The sequence below is a fragment of the Centrocercus urophasianus genome, unplaced genomic scaffold, assembly GCF_019232065.1.
Source record: "Centrocercus urophasianus isolate 14NV4802_14NV808 unplaced genomic scaffold, USGS_Curo_1.0 seq_25, whole genome shotgun sequence".
Lineage (NCBI taxonomy): Eukaryota > Metazoa > Chordata > Aves > Galliformes > Phasianidae > Centrocercus > Centrocercus urophasianus.
This window is the reverse complement of record NW_024884811.1, coordinates 10,281,298-10,302,904: the sequence shown is the minus strand read 5'-3', so window position 1 is coordinate 10,302,904 and position 21,607 is coordinate 10,281,298. Positions and strand designations below refer to the sequence as shown.

Sequence of the window (21,607 nt, the reverse complement as noted above, 5' to 3'; positions counted from 1 at the left end):
AGGAAAGGGAAGGAAAAGGGAAGGAGAGGGGAGGGGAGGTTGGGGAGGGGAGAAAGAGAGAAAGAAACAGAGAAAGGGAGGGAGAGAGGGAGGGAGGGAGGAATGGAGGGAGGGAGGAAAGGGAAAAAAAGAGAAAGATCCCAAAGTCGCCAAGATTCAGAGGTGAATTGTTTGGGAAACATCCAACGGTAAGGAATCAGACATACAATGGCTACAATATTTCATTGCACCTGCTACACGAAGAAGTGTAAATTGTAATAACTCTTCCACTTCTGGGCACTTAAAACGATAAACAACCTATTCAGGCTAGCATCTTTCTGATTACATAATCATAAGCTCAACCTTTTTTTCTAAGTCCCAGCACAAGGCTTATTATGTAATTCAGAAGACCAGAAGCTTAAATAGCTTTGCCCCATGCTTTGGGGCACACAGCTTGCCCCACACAGAGCACAGAGGCAGATCTACTGAGTTGTGGGGTTTCCCAGCATGTGCAAAGCTGTGCTGATGGTGGTGGAGACATACCTTTCTCAGGACCTGATGGAATGGCTCCACAGTGGGAGCATGTAGAGGGTCCAAGCTCCACCCCTTTTTGTCCCATGCCTGCTAGAAGATACAGAGCTCGGCAGTCCTTCCATGTCAGAGCTGAGGAAAGCAGTCCTGCAGCTGCATTTTACTGTGTCAGACGCTTGGCATCTATTAATGGGGTTCATGCATGGCAGTGAGTGGATACTTTAAAATAGCACCTTTACATTTTAAGGGTGAGTTTAAAGGGTAACTCTATAGCAATGTAACTGTTTATGGTTTATCATTATAACCCTGTGGTGTTACATGCCAAAGGTGTCTGTGTCTGACGATGCTCTTCAGAGTGGCAGTGGGAAGTGATTCAGTCTCATTAGCCAATTAACAGTCCAGTTAATGAAAACAAAATGAATGAAAACAAAAACAACAAACAACATATGTGGCCATTCTATGTTACTTTTGGATCATCATACCGGGACACCTCTAACACAGAGCACTATGAGTGAAAGCAATCACAAGAAACTTTTGAGCATGTTAATCATAGAATCACTCAGGTTAGATAAGACCTTAAAGATCATCAAGTACAACCATGGACCTAACCATACTGCCCTAACTCTAACAACCCTCCGCAATCATGTTCCTGAGCACCACATCTAAATGGTTTTTAAACATCCAGGGATGGTGACTCAACCACATCCCTGGGGAGCCTATTCCAGTGCTTAACAACCCTTCCTGTAAAGAAGTTTTCCCGATATCCAGCCTAAACCTCCCGTGCCACAACTTGAGGCCACTTCCCCTTTGTCCCATCACCTGTCACCAGTGAGAAGAGACCACCCCTGTTCTCACTGCAATCACCTTCCAGGTACTGGAAGGGAGCAATAAGGTCTCCCTTCAGCCTCCTTTTCCTCATACTAAACAGCCCCAGTTCCTTCAATCTCCCCTCGTAGGCCATGTTCTCCAAGCCCTTCACAAGCCTTGTTGCCCTTCTTCGGCCTTGCTCCAGCACCTCAGTGTCCTGTGTACTGTGTACACTGTGTACTGTGTACAGCGTACTGAGGTGCCCAAAACTGAACACAGTACTTGAGGTGAGACCTCACCAGCACCAAGTACAGGGGCAGGATGACTTCCCTAGTCCTGCTCACCTCACCATTCCTGATACAAGCCAGGATGCCATGGGCCTTCTTGGCCACCCGGGCACACTGCTGGCTCACACTCAGCCAACTGTCCATCAATACACCAAGGTCCCTTTCCATCAGGCAGCTTTCCAGCCACTCTTCCCCAGGCCTGTAGGGTTGCCTGGGGTTGTTGTGACCAAAATGCAGAACCCAACACTTGGCCCTGTTGAAATACGTACAGTTAACCTTGGCCCATCAATCCAGCCTATCCAGGTCCCTCTGTAGTGCCCTTCTCCTCTCGGGCAGATCAGCACTGCCTCTCAACTAGGAGTCATCTGCAAACTTACTGAGGGTGCACTCAATCCCCTCATCAAGATCATTAATAAAGATGTCAAATAGAAGCTGCCCCAGTACTGAGCCCTGGGGGACAGCACTCGTGACCGGCCACCAGCTGGATTTAGCTCTGTTGGCCACAGCTCTTTGGATCTGGTCATCCAGCCAGTGTTTCACCCAGCGGAGCGTACGCCCATCCAAACCATGGGCAGCCAGCTTCTCCATGAGAATGCTGTGGGGGACAGTGTTGAAGGCCTTACTGAACTCCAGGTAAACCACATTGACAGCCTTACCCTCATCCACTAAGCGGGTCACCTTGCCATAGAATGAAATCAGGTTTGTCAGACAGGCTTTACCATTCTTAAACCCATGCTGACTGGGCCTGATCCCCTGGTTGACCTTTAACTGGTCCGTGGTGGCTCCCAAGATCATCCGTTCCACAACCTTCCCGGGCACTGAGGTGAGACTGGCAGGTCTGTAGCTACCAGGATCACCTTTCCAGCCCTTTTTGAAGATGGGCGTCACATTTGCCAGTCTCCAGCCTGCCGGGACATCCTCGGTTAGCCAGGACTGCCAAAGAATGATGGAGAGTGGCTTGGCAACCACATCCTCCAACTCCCTCAGCACTCTAGGGTGCAATCCATCCGGCCCCATGGACTTGTGAGTATCCAGCCTTCAGAGCAGGTCCAAAACCACCTCATCAGAGATAAAGCAGGGCCCTTCTGTTCCCCATCCCTTTCTACCAGCACAAAGGGCTTTGTTCCCAGGGAGTAACAAGTCTTACTATTAAAGACCGAAGCAATGAAGGCATTAAGCACCTCAGCCTTATCCTGATCCTTGGTCACCAAGTTGCCCTTGGCATCCAACAAGGGATGGAGATTCTCCCTAGCCCTCCTCTTGCTGTTGATGCGTTTACAAAAGTATTTACTGTTTAGCTTAGTGGCCAATTTCAGTTCTAGCTGGGCTTATGCTTTTCTAATTTTCTTCCTGCACATCTTCACTACATACCTGTAATCATCATACGTAGCTTGCCCACTTTTCCAAAGACCATAAACTTTTCTTTTGCTCTTGAGTTCCAGCCAAAGGTCTCTGTTCAGCCAGTCTGGCCTCCTTCCCCATTGGCTCGTCTTCCGTGACTTGGGGAAGGTCAGCTCCTGCACCTTTAAAATAACTTCCTTAAAGTATTCCCAGCCTTCCTGGGCTCCCATGCTCTTCAAAAATAGCTCCCACGTGATCCTCTCAACCATGGTCCTCGAAAGTTAAAGTCTGCCCTCCAGAAGTCCAAGGTGGCAGTTCTGCTGACTCCCCTCCATGGTTCAACAAGGATCTAGAAATCTAGCATCTTGTGATCACTTTGCCCCAGACAGCCTCCAACCTTTATATCCCCCAAGAGATCTTCTCTGTTAACAAAGAGCAGGCCCAGGATTTTACTTCCCCTCGTTGTCTCCCTCACTAGCCGTGTCAGGAGTTTATCTCCCACACACTCTAGGAACCTCCAGGACTGTTCCCTATCTGCTATATTATAAATACAGCAGATGTCTGGGAAGTTGAAGTTCCCCACAAGAACGAGCGGGAGTGACCTTGAGACCTCACCCAACTGTTTATAAAGCATCTTGTCCGCCTCTTCATCCTGGTAGCAGACTCCCACAGTAATATCAGTCTTCTTGGTCTTCACTTTTATTCTGACCCATAAGATCTCAGCCCTATCATCACCATCATTAATTTCCACACATTCACATTCTTTCTTAACATAGAGGGCTACACCACCACCTTCCTGCCTTGCCTGTCTCTTCTGAAAAGTCGGTAGCCATCCATCACAGAACTCCAGCTGTGTGAGTAATTCCACCACATTTCCATGATGGCAGCTGTATCATAGCTTTCTGACCGCACAATGGGCGCCAGCTCCTCCTGTTCATTACCCATGCTGTGTGCATTAGTGGGGCACCTGAACTGGGCCTCCTTTTGAGTGGCAGTAGCCCTAATACCTTCATGACCGTACTCAGGTGTTTCCATAGCCACAAACCTCACGTCAACCCTCGTGTTCTCCTACAAAAGGCTGAGTTGTCCTCTTCCTTCACCAAGACACAAGACTGTGGGATCTTACTAGCATATCCCTCTCCTACAAGCACTGGACGTGACATACAGGCTCCATTCCAGTGACCCCGGTTACACCCCCACCCCCTTTCGTACCTAGTTTAAAGGTCTATGAATGAACCTTTCCAACTCGCGTCTCAAGACCCCTTTCCACCGGTGGGAGAAGTTACTCCTACCGGTTGCCAGCCAGCCTCGTCTTGTGCAAACAGCGCAGAGGTCAAAAAACCCAAATCCCTGCCAGGCACACCAGGCTCTGAGCCAGGTATTAATCCATTGGCCCATTATATTTAGTGCCTCATTATTCCCTATAACTGGAGTGATAGAGGAGAACAGAACCTGAGGTGTTCCCAAACCCCTTACCTCTTATCACCCTTTACCTCTTTATTGCTTCTCAGCCTTTTGGCTAAGATCAAGTGTAGTGTAGTGTAGTTAACTGCAAGATTAAGTGAATGAGCATTTACCTTTAGCTCTGAAAAGACAAAGCAGCAGTAAAAACAGTGCTAGCAACAGTCATAGAGTGATCATTTTGTTGTTGGAACCTCCAGAATTCTGCATTTCTTACATGTCACTAGGAATGTCTATGAGAATTATGAACTACATCTATATATGTATCTATATATATATACTGCATATATCTATGTCTACATACAGAGGAAATATCTGTACAAGCTACTTTGTGTTATCAGTTTACGCTCTGAGTGCAGCTCAGCACAGGTTTTCTCTCCTGCCCTCTCACACAGTATTTCTGCCACAGTAATAAAGGTCTTTCTCTAAGAACTGAATGACTCTGTACTTGTCCCAGGGACAAGCCCTCAGCATCCCAACCCCAGCCCTGCTGCAGTGTCACTGCCAGAGAGCAGGGCCACAGCTGCTGAATGATTGCAGTACTGGGGGACATGGATGCTGGAGGTCCATAGGCACTGAAGGACCACAGACACTGAGGGTCTCAGACACTCGGATCTCTACTGTCTCCAAGGAACCACATGCACAACACTGAGGGCAGAGCTGCAGCTGCCCTAAGACATGTTCCACTGAGACCATGGAACATGGCTGCCACCACAGTGGTATAGCACAGTGCTGCTGGTTTTCTGCTAGCCTGTTTGGCATTCTGGGACATCCCAGTGTAGAGAAGTGGAAAAAACAATCATTTCACAGGTACCAAATCTCCATCCTGGGCAAAGAACGGTGCCTTCACTGGTTCATGTGTCACAGGAAAGGAGTGGGCGGTCATTTTGTGCAGTTGGTGTTTCAGCTCTCCAGCCATGGGGGCAAGTGACACATATCCACTCATGAGACTGAGTGTCAGCGGCACTTCTTGCTTCAGGCAACAGCGCTGAGCAATAGCAGCAGTGTGTTCCACCCTGAAGTTTTCTGCTTGGGCACAGGGAGCAAAGGGGCTCCATGTGGAAGCACAGCTTGCTGCTGGACTTGCTCTGATGAAAGAAAATACGTAAGTGTAATGCAAAATGCTGCAGTGCTAAGTAAGTACAAACCAAAGGCAATTTTAGGCACTGTTTAATCATCGCACTGAGTGCAAGCACACATGGACAGTAGCAGACATGAATGACAAACTGCAATTTGTAAACACTGTGGATTTAAAACATCACGATGCGGAGCGCAGCCACATCCAAATACACCGGAGGGCACGCTCGTTGTGGCACAGGCTGTCTGCAGCCGCTGCTCTTGTCACAGCTGTAGTTTTCAGCAGCCGTTTTCCAGCGACGATTCCGTGTTCCACTGCGCAAGCCGGGCAGATTTGCGCAATACGGTGGCTCCGCATCCATTAGCCCGCATACTGACGGCGAGTTATCAGCCGGGCCGATGCAGTTCTCCCCAAATCCCCGCGCCGCAGCACCTCCCGAGGGCAGGCAGCCGACCGGCTGCTCGGCCACGCGCGTGCACAGCGCTCTCTCTTCCCGCCCTTCCGCAGCGCAAAGTCCTCGGGCATCCGAAAAGTTGCCCATTCTCGCCCCAGAGAGCAGCGCTGCAGGGAGGGCACCCCGCGGGCTCTCAGCGCGGCACCCATCGGAAGCGGTACCCTCCGTCGGCGGTGTGCAAGGTGAACGCGTTGCCCTGCGGGACGGCCAACGTGCTGGAGCCGCGGGCGCTTGGCGGCGGGACTGCCCGCCAGGCTGCGCAGAGCCGCGCGGCACTGCGCCGACACCGCCCGCAGCATGCCGCCCACGCCCGCCGCCTCCGCGCGCCCGCAGCACCCGGCGGGAGGAGGAGGAGCGGGAGGAGGAAGAGCCGCGCCGCCGGGGCGCGCCGGGAGCATCAGCTTCTGCCGGAGGGAGAGAGGCTTCAGCGCGCCGCTCCGTAGCCCCGCAGCGCCTCGCCCCGACACGCTGTACGGCCCGGCCGCCCCGCGCCCCGCACTGCCGGTGGGCGGCACTCACGTCGAGCACCGTGGCCAGCTGCCGAGCCTGGTTCGCCAGCTCCTTCAGCTGCACGTTGCTCTCCCGTAGCGTCTCCAGCTCCTCCTGCTTCTGCGCCAGAGCCTCCTGCAGCTGCGGGCACGAGCGGACAGTGGGCGCTCGGGACAGCTCTGGCGCCTGAGGAACACGGGGACGTGCCAGCCTCCCCAGCGGGATGACGGCTCGGCCCGGGCCCTACCTGGCTGTTTTCCTCCAGAGCATCTCCAAGCGCCTGCCCTTGTCTCTCGGCCGCGTCCTGCCAGCACGGCTGCAGGGATTCCGGGGGCTGCGGGCGCTCCACACAGGTGCCTAAGGCCACGTCCTCGCCGAGGGAGAAGTCGAAGTCAGCGCAGTCCAGCGGTGGGGGCACCCAGGTGGAGGCATCTGGAGAGAAAACCCAGAGGGTGATGGCATAGGGCTGGGGGTTCAGACCCTGACTCACCGTCCCCGTTCTGAGCACCCCCCGGCGGCCGTGTCCCTGCTGTGCGCACTGGCCCCACCTGGGTTTCAGTTCTACCCCCAAGGGGACGCGCTGCCGTGTCGGCCGTCACAAGCATCCAAACACCCGAGAAAGCAAAAACAGAAGCAGGCCGAACGCAGCACGCAGACACTGCGTTACTCCACATCTGGCCAGGAGAGGATGGACATCTACTTGCCAGACATAAAATCATGGACAGCATCTCTGAGATCCTGGAAATCGAACTCCGGCTCATCCTGCAGGCACGGGCCCTGGGGACGAATGAAGACCGGTGAAGAGGTGGAGTTGGCTCCGACAGCCGCAAAGCTCTCGCACTGCCAGAGCCGCGCAGGATGACCTGCGGGGTTACCTGCGGTGGGGCGGCGGGGCCGACCATGGCGGCTGGGAGGACGGGGCCGCGGGCTACCAGCTCCTGCCAGTCACGGGCGGCGTGCGCCGTGGGCGGCGAGAGACGGCGGTGAGAGAGAGCTGCGGCCGGGCAGGAGGGGCCGCGGCGGGGCCGGGGCTCGTGTCCGCGAGGGCTCAGCCCTGTCGGAGATGTCCCCGCCGCCGCCCCGCTTGGCCGGTCTGGCTTTTTAGCTCCGCGGACGGGCGGGCTCGGCGCCCGGTTGGGGCAGATGCTGCCGAAAGCCCGGCGGCCGCCCTGCTCCATGCCGTCGCGTCGCCCCCGACCTGGCCGACGCCTCTGCTCCGCTCCCCGCTCGGCGCGCAGTGGGGCCGCGGGGAGCCGGGGCCGGAGCCAGCCCGCGGGATGCCCACCCGCCTCCATCCCTCTGCCGGGGCGGGGAAACATCCCGCCAACCCCGCGCCCGCGCCCGCGGAACCCGCGCCCGCGGTGCCGCTGGGCTGTCGGGGCGGGGCGGAGCCGCCGCGCAGAGCCCCCACCCCGAGCGCCGCACGGCCGCCCCAGGCCCGGAGTGCCGCCGCGGGTCCCGGCGGGGGAAGGTGGGCGGGAGTCGGATTGCGCGCTGGGGCTCCGCGCCGTGGTTCCGCGCCGTGTCGGGGCTTTCCGCTGAACGGCGTACGACGGGGACAGACAACCTGACCACTGGCATCGTGCACACGGTGTGGGTGCGGTCCCCCCTACGCACCTCTATGCGCGGACGGGCAACGAAATAAAGAAAGATCGCTGTCGTGTTACGTCTCTCCTGTTGATTTTTTAAACTTACTCTACCTTTTTTTTTTTTTTTCCCTTTATTTTTTCCCGGTGCCACACGGCCACTTGGCTGGCCAGGAAAGTTAGCAGTCCCGTAGTGTCTTTTGTACCGTTCCGTTCTCTTACATTGCGCCGAATGTTTTGCTTTTTTCTTCCTGATCACGAACATCACCGAGCCAGCACACGGTGTGAAACAGGAGATCACTCTGGCGGGTTAATTGTTAGTGGGACCTGATTGTAGATGTGATCCCCGCTGCGCCCGCGCACCTTCCTCCACCCCCCGTCTGCCCCAGGCAATGAACCACGCGCAGGTGATGTACAGGAATAGAGTTTATTTCGCTTCTCTCGGGCTCTCCTCCCGCTCGGGTGCCGTTACGGACAGCCCCCCGAATAAATAACGCGGTACCCGGGTATGTGTGTATTATTTACACGCTGGATGCAGAAACACAAAACAATCTCTGATCAGTGAGCGACCACGCGCATATTCTCCGCGGTGCCACACACGGTCACCTCCCGACCCGAGGCCACGCGCAGTGCGGGGCTCCCGCAGCCCCGCCGTCAGTCGCCGTCCCTCAGCCACAGGCACTTCCGCACCACCTCCGCGGGCAGCACGAGCGGCAGCGCCGCGGCGTTGAGCGACACGAGCAGCCGCAGCTCAGCCATGCAGTCCCGCAGCTCCCGCCGCCGGTATCCGCTGACCCGCAGGTCCAGAGGGCTGCTGTGCCGGAGCAGCCGGTCCGCCAGCCCCAGGCTGGCCGCGGCCAGCAGCGACGGCGGGTACTTGGTGAAGGTGTAGTCGGCCAGGCTGATTTCCGCTACGCCCCGCGCCAGGCTCCCCGCGTCCGCCGCTTCGTCGGAGTCGGCGCCCGGAGCCTCCAGCCGCACCCGGGTGAAATGCTCGATGAAGAAGGAGACTGTGGGCGCTCCCAGGCTGAAACCCAGCTTGTGCAGGACGATGCACTCCAGGTTGCGGAGTTGCTCCCCGCTGAAGGCGTCGCAGCAGAGGGCGAGGAGCTGCTTGACGCTGGGGGGGTGCATCTCCACCTGTGGGGGGAAGGACGGAGCGAGGAAAGAGGCTGCCGGCGCGCGAGGGCGACCGGCTCGCACTCACTCGGCCGTACCTGCTTGCAGGCGAGGAGCAGCGCCGTGGACCCGAGCAGCTGGAAGCAGTCGGCGGCCACCGGGGTGGTGTCGAGGAAACGGTCGATGATGTTGACAGTCAGGCAGAGCGCCTCGAAGGAGTACCCCAGCTCGCGGTGCACGGGGATGAGCCAGCTGATCAGCCGGCAGCGCGCCTCCGCCGTCACCTGCGCCGACAGAAGCGGGATGAGCGGGCCGGGCCGGGCCGGAGCGGGCCGAGCCGGGCCGGACCGGGCCCCACTCTCCCCGAAGTCCCCACCTGCGGCTGCCGGGCAAGCGGCTCCCGCGGCTGGAAGCGGCTCTCCAGCGCCTTGCGGGAGCGGTACCAGCTCTCCCCGTACTCGCGGAAGGTCTGCAGCTCCAGGCGGCTCTCCGCGCTCGTCGCCTCCTCCTCCAGCCGCCGCCGCCGCCGCCGCCGCAGGAGCGCCGGGCAGTACCTTGGCCCGGCGCCGCTCTTCAGCCGCTGCGGGGTGGCTCCCCGCCGCCCGTTCGCTGCCGCCACCATGGGCGCGAGCCGCGCGCAGCAGCGGTGTCCGAGCGGCAGCGCTGCGCCGCGGTATTTGAGCGCCGGGAGGCGGGGGGCGGGCAGAGGCAGGAAATCGGTCTCCAAAACAAAACCCAGAACACAGTCGAGGAGGAATCGGGCCGTCGCAGCTCCTCACACCTTCGCACCTCTTCCAAGCGACCGGGATGCGGCTGAGAGCCGCGCGGTGTTGGGCGTGGGGACCGCGGTTGCACTGCTGCGAAGGCTCCGACGAATGCTCTAAGGACGGAGAACACCGGACACAGGTACCCAACACTCACTCATGCCACAGTCCGCTCCTTGCACCCTGAAACTGCTGCGTTCTTCTTTTTGCCACTACTGAAATAAACGACTTTCTGAGTCCCAAAGTTTTCACTCAGAACCCAGAGCGCTTTGACAACTACAGCTCACGATAGAAATATTTTCATTTGATGCTGCCAGGAAGCGCAGCACGAACAGAAAAGGGGAGGTATCGGGAGATATTCAGAGTGCTGCAGGGCTCCTGCAAAGTCTCCATGCTACTCCCATCAGCTGACCGTTCATATGGCAGAGCACTGTTCCACACAAACGGAGGGATATCAGGATGTTCTTATACTGCAACCCTTGGCTTAAAGAAGCAGAACTGAGGCCAAACATGGCAATTTAAATCAGATATGATTTGCTTTTATGATGCGTTGGTTAGGAAAAGATGCTCACCCGGGTCAAAGGGTGGGAAAGAAGGCTACAGGAAATCACAGAATCACAGAATCATAGGGGTTGGAAGGGACCTCCAGGGATTATTGTCCAACCCCCCTGGCAAAGCAGGTTCCCTACAGCAGGTCACACAGGTAGGCATCCAGGCAGGTCTTGAACATCTCCAGAGAAGGAGACTCCACCACCTCCCTGGGCAGCCTGTTCCAGTGCTCCGTCACCTCACTGTACAGAAGTTCTTGCGCACATTTGTGTGGAACTTCCTGTGCTGCAGTTTTGGCAGAAATGGAGATGTGTAAATGCAATGGAGATTCAAGCAGCCCCCAGTCCAACAGCAGCAGAGGAGATAGGAACTCTGCAGCCTGAGTTTGAGGGAAATACCTTCAAAGGGGAAGATGTATCTTTAAAATAAAGTACAGCTGCCTTTAAAATAAAGAACAACCTAAGAAGTACTTTTTAATGTGGTCTAATAGTGATAGGATGAAGGGGAAATGTTTAGAATGAAGACATTTGGATTACTTGTTGGGGGAAACGCTTTACTCAGGGGGCAGTGAGGCACTGGCACAGCTGCCCAGAGAAGCTGTGGGTGCCCTTCCCTGGGGGCACTTGAGGCCAGGCTGGGTGGGCACTGGGCAGCCTGAGCTGGTGGGGGGCAACATGCCCATGGCAGGGGGTTTGGGGCTGAGTGAGATCTAAGAACCCTTCCACCCCAAGCAGTCTGTGGTTCTATGAGTTTGTTGAGACTCCCAATGAGAATCACACACAGAATCACAGAATCACAGAATCACCCGGGTTGGAAGGGACCTCAAGGATCATGTAGTTCCAACCCCCCTGCCTAGCAGGGCCACCAAACACACACATTCAGATCAGGTTGCCCAGGACCCTGTCCAACCTGGCCTTAAACACATCCAAGGACGGGGCATCCACAACCTCCCTGGGCAGCCCGTTCCAGGGCCTAACCACTCTCCTTGTATAGAACTTCCCCCTAACATCCAACCTAAATCTTCCCTCCTTCAACTTGGATCCATTTCCCCTAGTCCTGCTGTTGTCAGCCCTTTTGAAGAGTTTACTCCCCTCGTGGGTGTAGGTTCCCTTCAGGTATTGATAGGCTGCAATGAGGTCACCCCACAGCCTTCTCTTCTCCAGGCTGAACAAGCCCAACTCCCTCAGCCTGTCCTCATAGGGGAGGTGCTCCAGCCCCCTGATCATCTTAGTCGCCCTCCTCTGGACCCTTTCCAAAATCTCAATGTCTTTCTTGTACTGAGGGCTCCACACCTGGACACAGTACTCCAGATGGGGCCTCACAAGAGCCGAGTAGAGAGGGACGATCACCTCCCTGTCCCTGCTGACCACCCCTCTCCTGATGGAGCCCAGGATCCCATTTGCCTTTCGAGCTGCCAGAACGCACTGCTGGCTCATGTTCAGTCTCTCGTCCATCAGGACCCCCAGGTCCTTCTCTGCCGAGCTGCTCTCAAGGACCACTCCTCCCAGCCTGTACGGGTGCCTGGGGTTCTTCCGGCCCAAATGCAAAACCTTGCACTTTGCCGTGTTGAACCTCATTAGGTTCACCCGAGCCCAGCCCTCCAGCCTGTCGAGGTCCCTCTGAATGGCCTCCCTTCCTTCCACCGTATCAACTGCACCACTCAGCTTGGTGTCGTCAGCAAACTTGCTGAGGGTGCACTCAATTCCCTCATCGATGTCATTAATAAAGACGTTAAAGAGCACCGGTCCCAAGACAGACCCTTGGGGGACACCACTTGTTACCGGCCTCCACCTGGACATAGAGCCATTGACCACCACCCTCTGTCTGCGGCCTTTCAACCAATTGCTTATCCATCAGGTCATCCACCCATCAAATCCACTTCCATCCAATTTGGAGATGAGGATGTGGTGGGGGACCATGTCAAAGGCCTTGCTCAGGTCCAGGTAAATGACATCAGTCGCCTTCCCTTCGTCCACCAATGCCGTCACTCCATCATAGAAGGCCACAAGATTAGTTAGGCATGACCTTCCTTTGGTGAAGCCGTGCTGGCTGTCTCGGATCACATGCTCATTCTTTATGTGATCGAGCATGTTGTCCAGGAGGATCTGTTCCATGATCTTCCCAGGCACGGAGGTGAGACTCACTGGCCTGTAGTTCCCCGGGTCCTCCCTGCTCCCCTTCTTGTATATGGGAGTGACGTGACCCTTCCTCCAGTCATCCGGGACCTCACCTGACAGCCACGACTTCTCAAATATGATGGAGAGCAGCTCAGCAACCACCTCAGTCAGCTCCTTCAGGACCCTGGGATGCACGCCATCCGGCCCCATAGACTTGAATTCATTCAGTCTAAGGAGGCACTCTCGGACTTGCTCTGCCCTTACAGTGGGGAGGGATTTACCTCCTTAGTCCCCACATAGAGGTTTGGGGATGCAGGGTTCAGGGACGTGAAAAAGACTAGAATCCTGGCCACCAGTGAAGACCGAGAAGGACCCAGCAAGAGCTGTTCTGTGTCTGTGTCATAGTTTTATGATTTTTATTATCAGTATTCCACATCATAACATGCTGTAAAACTCATGGAATTAAAGAATTAATACTCCAGTTCCGTGGACTCACTTCCAGATACCTGGTTCTCAGATAAGAAGAGCTACATATCCAAGAGGACATCACTGTGTTCAGAGGGGAAGATTAGACCCACAAGTGATGGGATTCTCTCTTGCTGCCTGGCAGTGTGTGGGTGGCTCCCCAGCCATTCCACCTTCAATTCAAAGTAAGGCCTTCGGTTTCGGACACTCTCTCTCATTTTATTTGACTTATTAGACTCAATTCCAATTATACTGTATTCTATTGTGTAATCTTGCAATTTAGTAAAATCAACTTTCCTTCTCAGATTGTTGCTGCTGTTCTGTCTTTGGGCTCAGCTCCCATCTCCCTGCTCTCCCTTTTACCCTTTCCCTTTTTTCGGGCCAGTGGGCCTGCAGGCCTGCTGCCCCATGGTGGATAGAGATTGATCTAGATAACTCCGTGACAGATTTTGGTGGAGAAAGCAGGCACTCTGAACTGTTTAACATTAGCAGAAAAAAAAGGATTTCTTTAAGTCAGAGAGTTGCAGAGCGCTGGTAGCTAGCTTTGACCTTCATAGATTAGACTGTAGGGGCAGTCTGCCAGGCTCCGGACTCTGTACTGAGTGTTTTTGTTGGTTTGTTGGTTTTTTTTTTTTCCTTTTTAGCAACTGCCAGCTATGAAACTGTTCTTCATTTTAGAACATGAAGGATTAAAGACCATTATGTTTTTTGGAACTTAACTGGTTTCTTACTAGGTTCATCGTTTCCTGTTGTGGAGTTGTATGAATATACAAGCAAGTAAGGGCACTGATGAGACACCTGCCTGGTACCCGTATTCGATGTTGTATGATTTGAATATTGACAATTACATCCCAGATGAAATAGCTGATTTTACGAACAACACAATGTTCAAACCAGTTTCCAGGCTCTCCTCTTTGTTCTTTATGCATTTTTGGAATGCTGAGATAGTGATTGTGTTTGTGCTCATGTTATCAATCTCCCAAAACGGATAGGACAAGGGCGAATGGTTTTAAACTGAGACAGGGGAGGTTTAGGTTAGATATTAGGAGGAAGTTTTTCACACAGGGGGTGATGACACACTGGAACAGGTTGCTCAAGGAGGCTGTGGATGCCCCATCCCTGGAGGCATTCAAGGCCAGGCTGGATGTGGCTCTGGGCAGCCTGGTCTGGTGGTTGGTGACCCTGCATATAGCAGGGGGTTGAAACTGGATGATCGTTGTGGTCCTTTTCAATCCAGGCCATTCTATGATTCTATGATTCTATGATTCTATGATTCTATGATACTATGATTCTGTGATTCTGTGATTCTGTGATTCTGTGATTCTGTGATTCTATGATATGGTCAGTGCTTAAAGCCAGTGGAGAATGGAGGCTGATGGTAGGTTACCGTGGCCTGAATGAGGTCACACCCCCACTGAGTGCTGCTGTGCCAGATATGTTAGAATTCCAGTATGAACTGTAGTCAAAAGCAGCCATACAGCATGTCACCATGGACATTGACAATGCCTTCTTCTCCATCCCTTTGGCTACAGAATGCAGGCCACAGTTTGCTTTCATCTGGAGGGGCGTTCAGTATACTTGGAACCATTTGCCCCAGGGGTGGAAACACAGCCCAACCATTTGCCATGGGTTGATCCAAACTCCATTAGAATAGGGTGGTGCTCCTGAGCACCTGGAGTACATTGGTGATATCATTGTGCAGGGAGATACATCAGAGGTATTTTTCAAGGAAGGAGAGTGAATAATCCAAATTCTTCTGCATGGTGGTTCCACTATTAAGTGAAGCAAAGTGAAAGGACCTGCCCAGGAAATCCAGTTCCTGGGAATATAATGGCAAGATGTGTTTTGTCACATCCCAGCAGATGTGATTGACAAAATCACTGCTATGTCTCCACCCACTAGCAAGAAAGGGACACAATCTTTTCTGGGCATAGTGGGCTTTTGGAGAATGCATGTTCCAAACTATAGCTTCATTGTAAGCCCCCTTTATCAGGTGACACAGAATAATAATAATTTTGCATAGGGTTCTGACCAGCAGCAGGCATTTGAGCAAATCAAACAGGAGATAGCCCAAATCATGTCCCTGGGACCAGTACGGATGGGACAGAACGTAAAGAACATCCTCTACACTGCTGCTGGAGAGAAAGGTCCCACTTGGAGTTTGTGGCAGAGCCTCAGGAATGAGCCAAGGCCGCCCCCTTGGGTTTTGGAGTAGAGCATACAGGTCAGGAGAGTGCTACACTCCAACTGAAAAGGAGATCTTAGCTGCATATGAGGGGGTTCGGGCTGCTTCTGAAGTAGTCGGTACTGAAACACAGCTCCTTCTGGCACCTCGACTGCCAGTGCTGAACTGGATGTTTAAAGGAAAGGGTCCCTCCACCCATCATGCTACTGATGCCAGTTGGAGTAAGTAGATTGCACTGATTACACAACGAGCACGGATGGGGAACCTCAGCCGTCCAGGAATCCTAGAGGAATCCAGGAATCCTAGATCATGGACTGGCCTGAAGGTAAAAAATTTGGAACACCACCTGCAGAAGAGGTGTTGTGAGCTAAAGCAGCCCCGCTATACAATGAACTACCAGAAAATGAAATTTGCTGTTCACAGATGGATCATGTTGTACTGTGGGAAAGCATCACAGATGGAAATCTGCTGTGTGGAGCCCCACACGACAAGTTGCAGAGGCCACTGAAGGGAAAGGAGAATCAAGCCAATTTGCAGAGGTAAAGGCTGTCCAACTGGCCTTAGATGTTGCTGAGCGGGAGAGGTGGCCAATGCTCTATCTTTACACTGACTCATGGATGTGGCAAATACCTTATGGGGGTGGTTGCAGCAGTTGGAACAAATCAACTGGCAACAGAAGAGTAAACCTATTTGCTCTGCTGAATTGTGGAAAGATATTGCTGCCTGAATAAAGGATATGGCTGCAAAGGTGCACCACGTAGATGCTCATGTGCCCAAGGGCAGGGCTACTGAAGAGCAACAAAACAACCATCAGGTAGACCGAGCTGCCAAAATTGAGGTGGCTCAAATAGACCTGGACTGGCAGAACAAGGGTGAATTATTTCTAGCTTGGTGGGCCCATGAGACCTCGGGCCATCATGGAAGAGATACAACATACAAATGGGCCAGAGACCGAGAGGTGGACTTCACTGTGGATGCTATTGCACAGGTTATTCATGACTGTGACACATGTGCCACAATTAAACAAGCCAAGAGGATGAAACCTCTCTGGGAGGAAGGGCGATGGCAAAAGTATAAATACAGGGAGGCATGGCAGGTTGATTATATCACCTTGCCACGATCTCGCAATGGTAAGCATTATGTGCTTACTATGGTGGAGGCAACCACTGGTGGCTTGCAAAATGCAGTACCCCATGCTACTGCCTAAAACACCATATTAGGCCTGGAGAGGCAAATCCTATGGTGACATGGCACTCCAGAAAGAATTAAGTCTGACAATGGGACTCATTTCAAAAACTCTCTTGTAAATATTTGGGCCAAAGATCATGGCACTGAATGGATTTATCGCATTCCCTACCATGCACCAGCTTCTGGTAAAATTGAATGCTACAATGGGCAGTTAAAAACCATGTTGAAAGCAACCAGTGGCAGAACATTCAAGCATGGTAGAAGCATTTGGCAGAAGCCATGTGGTTGGTCAACACTTGAGGATCTGTCATGATGGTCCTGCCTAATCCAGCTCCCTACTCACTGTGCAGGGAGATAAGGTCCCTGTAGTACATGTAAAGAACATGCTAGGAAAAGCAGTTGGGTCCTTCCAGCCTCTGGGAAGGGCAAACCTCTCCCTGGAACTGTTTTGATTAGGGACCTTGGTCCACTTGGTGGGTGAGGGAGAAGAATGGGGATGTCCAGTGTGTAGCACAAGGGAATTTGGTGGTGGGGGAGTGTAGTCAGTAATTCCAGAGCCACATATGTAATGCATTTTAATTATTACTTGTTTGTATATATGTATATATATTTAGCATGATATAGTGATGTGGAATGTCATGGAGTTTTGTTTTTTGTCAGTAATCCACATCATAACATCATGTAAAGCACAGGGAATTAAAGAGTTCATACTGCAGTTCTGACTTCCAGAAACCCGGTTCTCAGAAGAGAAGGAAACATACACAGATTGATCTGGTTAACTCTGTGACAGCCTGACTAATGCTTTGAGGGAAAACAACAACAACGTAGTAAAAGTATTTATTAAATACATGGAACAAAAAGAAAATTTATCCATTCAGAAGAGCACAGGCACAAAGCATACTCTGCATATGCAGAAAGCCACTGTGATTTTTTTTTTTTTTTAAATCCCCATTAAATTTTAAGATAAGTATATTTATCTGCAATACCACAGTTTGACCTGTTTCATCTGTTTTGCAGAGACTACTGATCACTCGAAATGCAGTCACCAATTCCTTAGTTATTACAATAAATCTCTGTATTAACAACAGAAAGAGATTACAAAGCAGGGCATGCTGGGGAAACGCAAAGAATTTCTGTCAGCTTCAACATTACCATACATAAATGGAATTAAAAGTCTATATTCACCATGATTAAATAAAGGAGAAAAATCTCAAGGACAAATACCAGTCTTACTGAGATTTAGTCATTTTAAGATACCAACTGACATTTGAAATTCAAACCCAAAAGAAAGAGGAGTTTAACAGTTGTCCAACTGCTGAAATATATCTCCAATTCACATTTCCAAAGGAGAGAAATAAAAGATTTAAACTAGAACAAAACCCAGGAAATCACTTGCTTGACATTTTGCTATCTGGGATGAAAATTTAACTTTATCTTCCAAGAATGCAATTTATAGGTTTGGTTTTTTTTTTTTGTATCTACACTTTTACTACAGAAAAGAATGCATGTAAGAAACAGAGTGCAAAATTGAGGCATGAAGATCAAACCTTAAGCAATTAGAAGTACTTATGTAAGTGTTGTAGACTTCACAATTAAAAATAATGCACTCCCTGTCTTTTCCAGGAAAGCTGCAACATTATTAGCTTATCACAATTCATAAAGGATAGCAGATTGATTACTTTTACCTCAGAGGCCCTAGGAAAGCACTATGACTTGCCTTTTTCCAGAATGGAGTATAAGTTACTGTTCACAGATCAGTTTATCAGTATCCCATGGTTTCCCTTTAGCACAGCACTACCAGTTCTATCATCATCTAACAGGTTATTTCTGTGTATTTTCCTTGGTCTCTCTGAAGATTATATACTTTCCTCATTAGCTCCTTAAAAAGGAAGACACCACTAACCTGCTGCATGGAACCTGTACTTCTCAAATGAAATAAGTCTTCTGCACTATGCAACTGACTGCACATGCAGGGTTCCTGCTCAGAGTGCAACTGCTGCATGGTGAAAGGTAACAGTTTCTTTACTCTAATAGCTGAAATCCTGATCTGAAATTCTCACTTCATTGTTGTAAACAGTGTAAGAGGATCTGTTTCACTATGTTATCTGGTTAAGGACTATTGAGTATGAAAGCAAGAAAAACAAAACAATTTCTGTTAGGGGAGAGTCGGGTTGGGATTAGGAAAAGGCTCCTCCCACAGGGCAATGAGGTCCTGGAGGCTGCTCAGGGCAGTGGTCATGGCACCAAGCTGACCGAGTTCAAATTGCGTCTGGACAACACTCCCAGACATGGGGTTTGAATTTCTCATATTCTACAATTCTATGGAGTTAAACACGCAGATGCACAAAAATTAAGGAACAAGCTAGCAGACTCATGAAGACCTGTGGTCTTCAGCCTTTTTTTTTTTTTTTTTCAGCCATTTAATGATCTGCTCCAATATAGCACTGAAGAGAGTCAGCCTGAACTTTATTAATCAAGAAGAGATAAACTCAGTCGTAATGAGCATTGTGACATTTAAAGGGTCTTGTGAGACTATATATAAAGATCATTACAAGATAAGAGGGCTTGTGGGAAAGCAAAACTTATTCCACTGCCCCCAGAGACAGGCCAAAGGCAGGAATTCTTGCAGGTGAATGATAAGAACAAGTGTGAGAAACACAAAGGAAAGAGAGATGGGCTGGTGGTCACTACATCTGGCTAAGCCCTGCATCTGAACGTGGTACACTATCTTCTTGTTACAGCATTTTTTTAAATTGTAAGCCATACAGAAAAGATGATATCTGTAAGACATGTTGATTTAATACCATATATTCATAGCTTAAAAAAAACTTGCAGAACCAACATATGAAATAGCTGTGTTCTGTTTGCATATATCTACTAAGCACTACTCTACTGAGATTCAAGACCCAGTTTTGAATTACTAGTACAGTCTGCATCATTAATGGTATGATCAGTACAACAGAAGCAAAGAAAGCTGGAGTTGGCCACAGACATTTTTATATAAAAGAACCTGCTTTCACCATTCATCTCCTGTTTGGAGACTGGGAAGGAGGTGAACTGACCAGGTGAATGAGCGGCTGTGTGGAAGGTGTCACACTCAGGGCTTTGGGTTCTCTGATCTCAGTCACACCTTAAAGGGACAGAATGTAGATATTGGATGGGACACAACTGAACACGTGGGGTAAGAATATTGTGGGCAGCATGCTGGCTGGATTTGCTAACAGAGCTTTAAACTAGATTCAACAGCGGAAGTGAATGCAGTTTTGAGTAAGAGGGAGGACCCAAAGTACACTGTCAGTCTAGGAAGAAGCAGTGAAAAAACTCAAATTTGTCCTAAAGGAATTCAGTAGGGCTTCTCTAAGAAAGTAATGTGACTGGTAGCCCAGCTGAAGTGTATCTATACCAAAACATGCAGCATGGGAAACAAGCAGGAGAAGATGGAAACTGTGCCATGACTAGAAAACTATGACCAGATTGCTACCATGGAAATGCAGTGGGATAAACTGCACAATTGGAACAATGCAGTTTAGGAGCTACAAGAGTTTTAGAAGATATAGACAAGGAAGGAAGGGAGGGGAGATGCCCTCTTAACAAATGGATAGACTACAAGAAATTGCCTGTTAGAAACAGCCAGGTTCAGGTTGAGGTTGTGGGCAAAAATTCAGGAATGGAATAAAGGACATTAGGCTGCCTCATCAAGAAAAGTATGTTGACAAATTCTTATGCTTCAGAGGATAACTTCCTCGTCCAAGTATTAGACAAACCAATGAGAGGAGAAGCACTACTCCACTAGGTGCTCACCAATGCGAGAATATCATTAAATAAGAGTGAAGGATGTTCTGGGCTGTAGTAACCATGCCCTGGTTGAGTTTGTGATCTTGAGGAATGTCAGCCTGGCAAAGAACAGAGTCAAGATTCCATCTGTTTAAGGAATTACTGGATGGGATGCCATGGGAATCCCCTGTCCCTAAGCTGTCCTTAGGGCAAAGGAAAGGAAGAGAGAGAGCAGTTTTTAAGAATGCTTTTTTGAGTGTGCAAGAGCTCTCCATCCCCAAGCATACAAAATCAAACCAAGGAGGCAGGAAATCAGCAAGTTCAACAAATGCAAGGTACTACACCTAGTCTGTGATTCCCCTGAACACGTACACTGACTGGGAGAAGAACTCATCAAGATCAACCCTGAAAAAAAAAAAAAAAAAAAAAGAAAAGGACTCAGGGGTTCTGGTGGTTGAAAAGTTTGAGGCAAGCCAGCAGCATACACTTGCAGACAAGGCCAACTGTATCCTGGGCTGCATTAAAAGAGGGGTGGCCCTCAGGGTGAGGGAGGTTATTGTCCCTGCTCTGCCCTTGTAAGGCATCACCTACAGTATTGCATCCTGGTCTGGAGCTCCCAGCAGCAAAAAGACATGAAAATGTTGGAGCAGACCCAAAGGAGAGCCATGAAGATAAGGGGAATGGAGCACCCTCCCACAAATAAATGTTGAAGGAGTTAAACAGAGAAGGGTCTGCAGAAATCTCACTGCAGCCTTCCAGTACTTAAAGGGAAGTTACAAACAGGAGGGAAATCAATTTTTCTTTTTTTAAATACAGTTTGATAATGACAGGACAGTGGAGAATGGTTTTTACACTAAAATGAGATTTAGATTAGAGGGAATCTAGGAGGAAATTCTTTACTCAGTGGGTGATGAGGCACTGCAACGGGCTGCCCAGAGAAGCTGCAAATGCCTCATTCCTAGTTGGATGAAGCAGGGCTCTGGACAGTCAGATCTAACTTGTGCCAACCCTGCCCACAGTAGGGGAGTTGGAACTAGGTATCTCTAAAGTCCCTTCCAACCAAAGCCACTCTGTGATTCCATGATCATTCATACATTCTGATAAATGGCGCTGGCATAAAAGGATAAACTTATTAATCTGTACACATTCATCTTTAAAGATGATACAGAAATGTAAGTTCTATGAAGAAATCATGCAGTCTTCCCACATCATAACTGGCATTAACCAAACTAATCATTTAAATACTTTCACTTAGTGTTGGAGTGTGCATTTCTCCCGGCATTACCAAAGCTCCGGATTCTTACTTAAGTCCAGTTTCAGTTACTATTTTCTGTTTTTATCAGTTCTTTGATGATGTGTAAAACCTTATCATCTAGGAAAGAAAACACAAACACAACAATAAGCAAAAAATAAGCTTAAAAACAGATTGGGGG

General features: G+C 50.6%; 2 protein-coding genes across 2 annotated transcripts in view; both read right to left on the bottom strand.

Annotated features, from left to right (window-relative positions):
• Positions 1 to 8,667: 8,667 nt before the first annotated feature.
• Positions 8,668 to 9,754, bottom strand: CCNO (cyclin O). Its single transcript, XM_042825985.1, has 3 exons — positions 9,509 to 9,754; positions 9,231 to 9,416; positions 8,668 to 9,153 (listed from the first exon to the last, which is right to left on the bottom strand). Exons 1-3 carry the CDS (start codon positions 9,752 to 9,754, stop codon positions 8,668 to 8,670), a joined length of 918 nt encoding a protein of 305 aa, XP_042681919.1.
• A 7,467-nt stretch (positions 9,755 to 17,221) lies between these two features.
• The window catches only part of DHX29 (DExH-box helicase 29), a 27,415-nt gene continuing 23,029 nt past the window's right edge, over positions 17,222 to 21,607 (bottom strand). Inside the window, exon 27 of the mRNA XM_042825587.1 lies at positions 17,222 to 21,546. Within this exon, the coding sequence (XP_042681521.1) occupies positions 21,491 to 21,546 (56 nt within the window). The 3' untranslated portion in view covers positions 17,222 to 21,490. The remainder of the gene's footprint in view (positions 21,547 to 21,607) is intronic.

Bases quoted from the DNA above. Each gene is read 5' to 3' on its own strand.
- CCNO (XM_042825985.1), bottom strand. From the start codon at position 9,754: ATGGTGGCGGCAGCGAACGGGCGGCGGGGAGCCACCCCGCAGCGGCTG. The intron at 9,417-9,508 runs GTGGGGACTTCG...CTGTCGGCGCAG, and splicing joins CGCTTGCCCGGCAGCCGCAG to GTGACGGCGGAGGCGCGCTG. The intron at 9,154-9,230 runs GTACGGCCGAGT...TTCCCCCCACAG, and splicing joins TGCTCCTCGCCTGCAAGCAG to GTGGAGATGCACCCCCCCAG.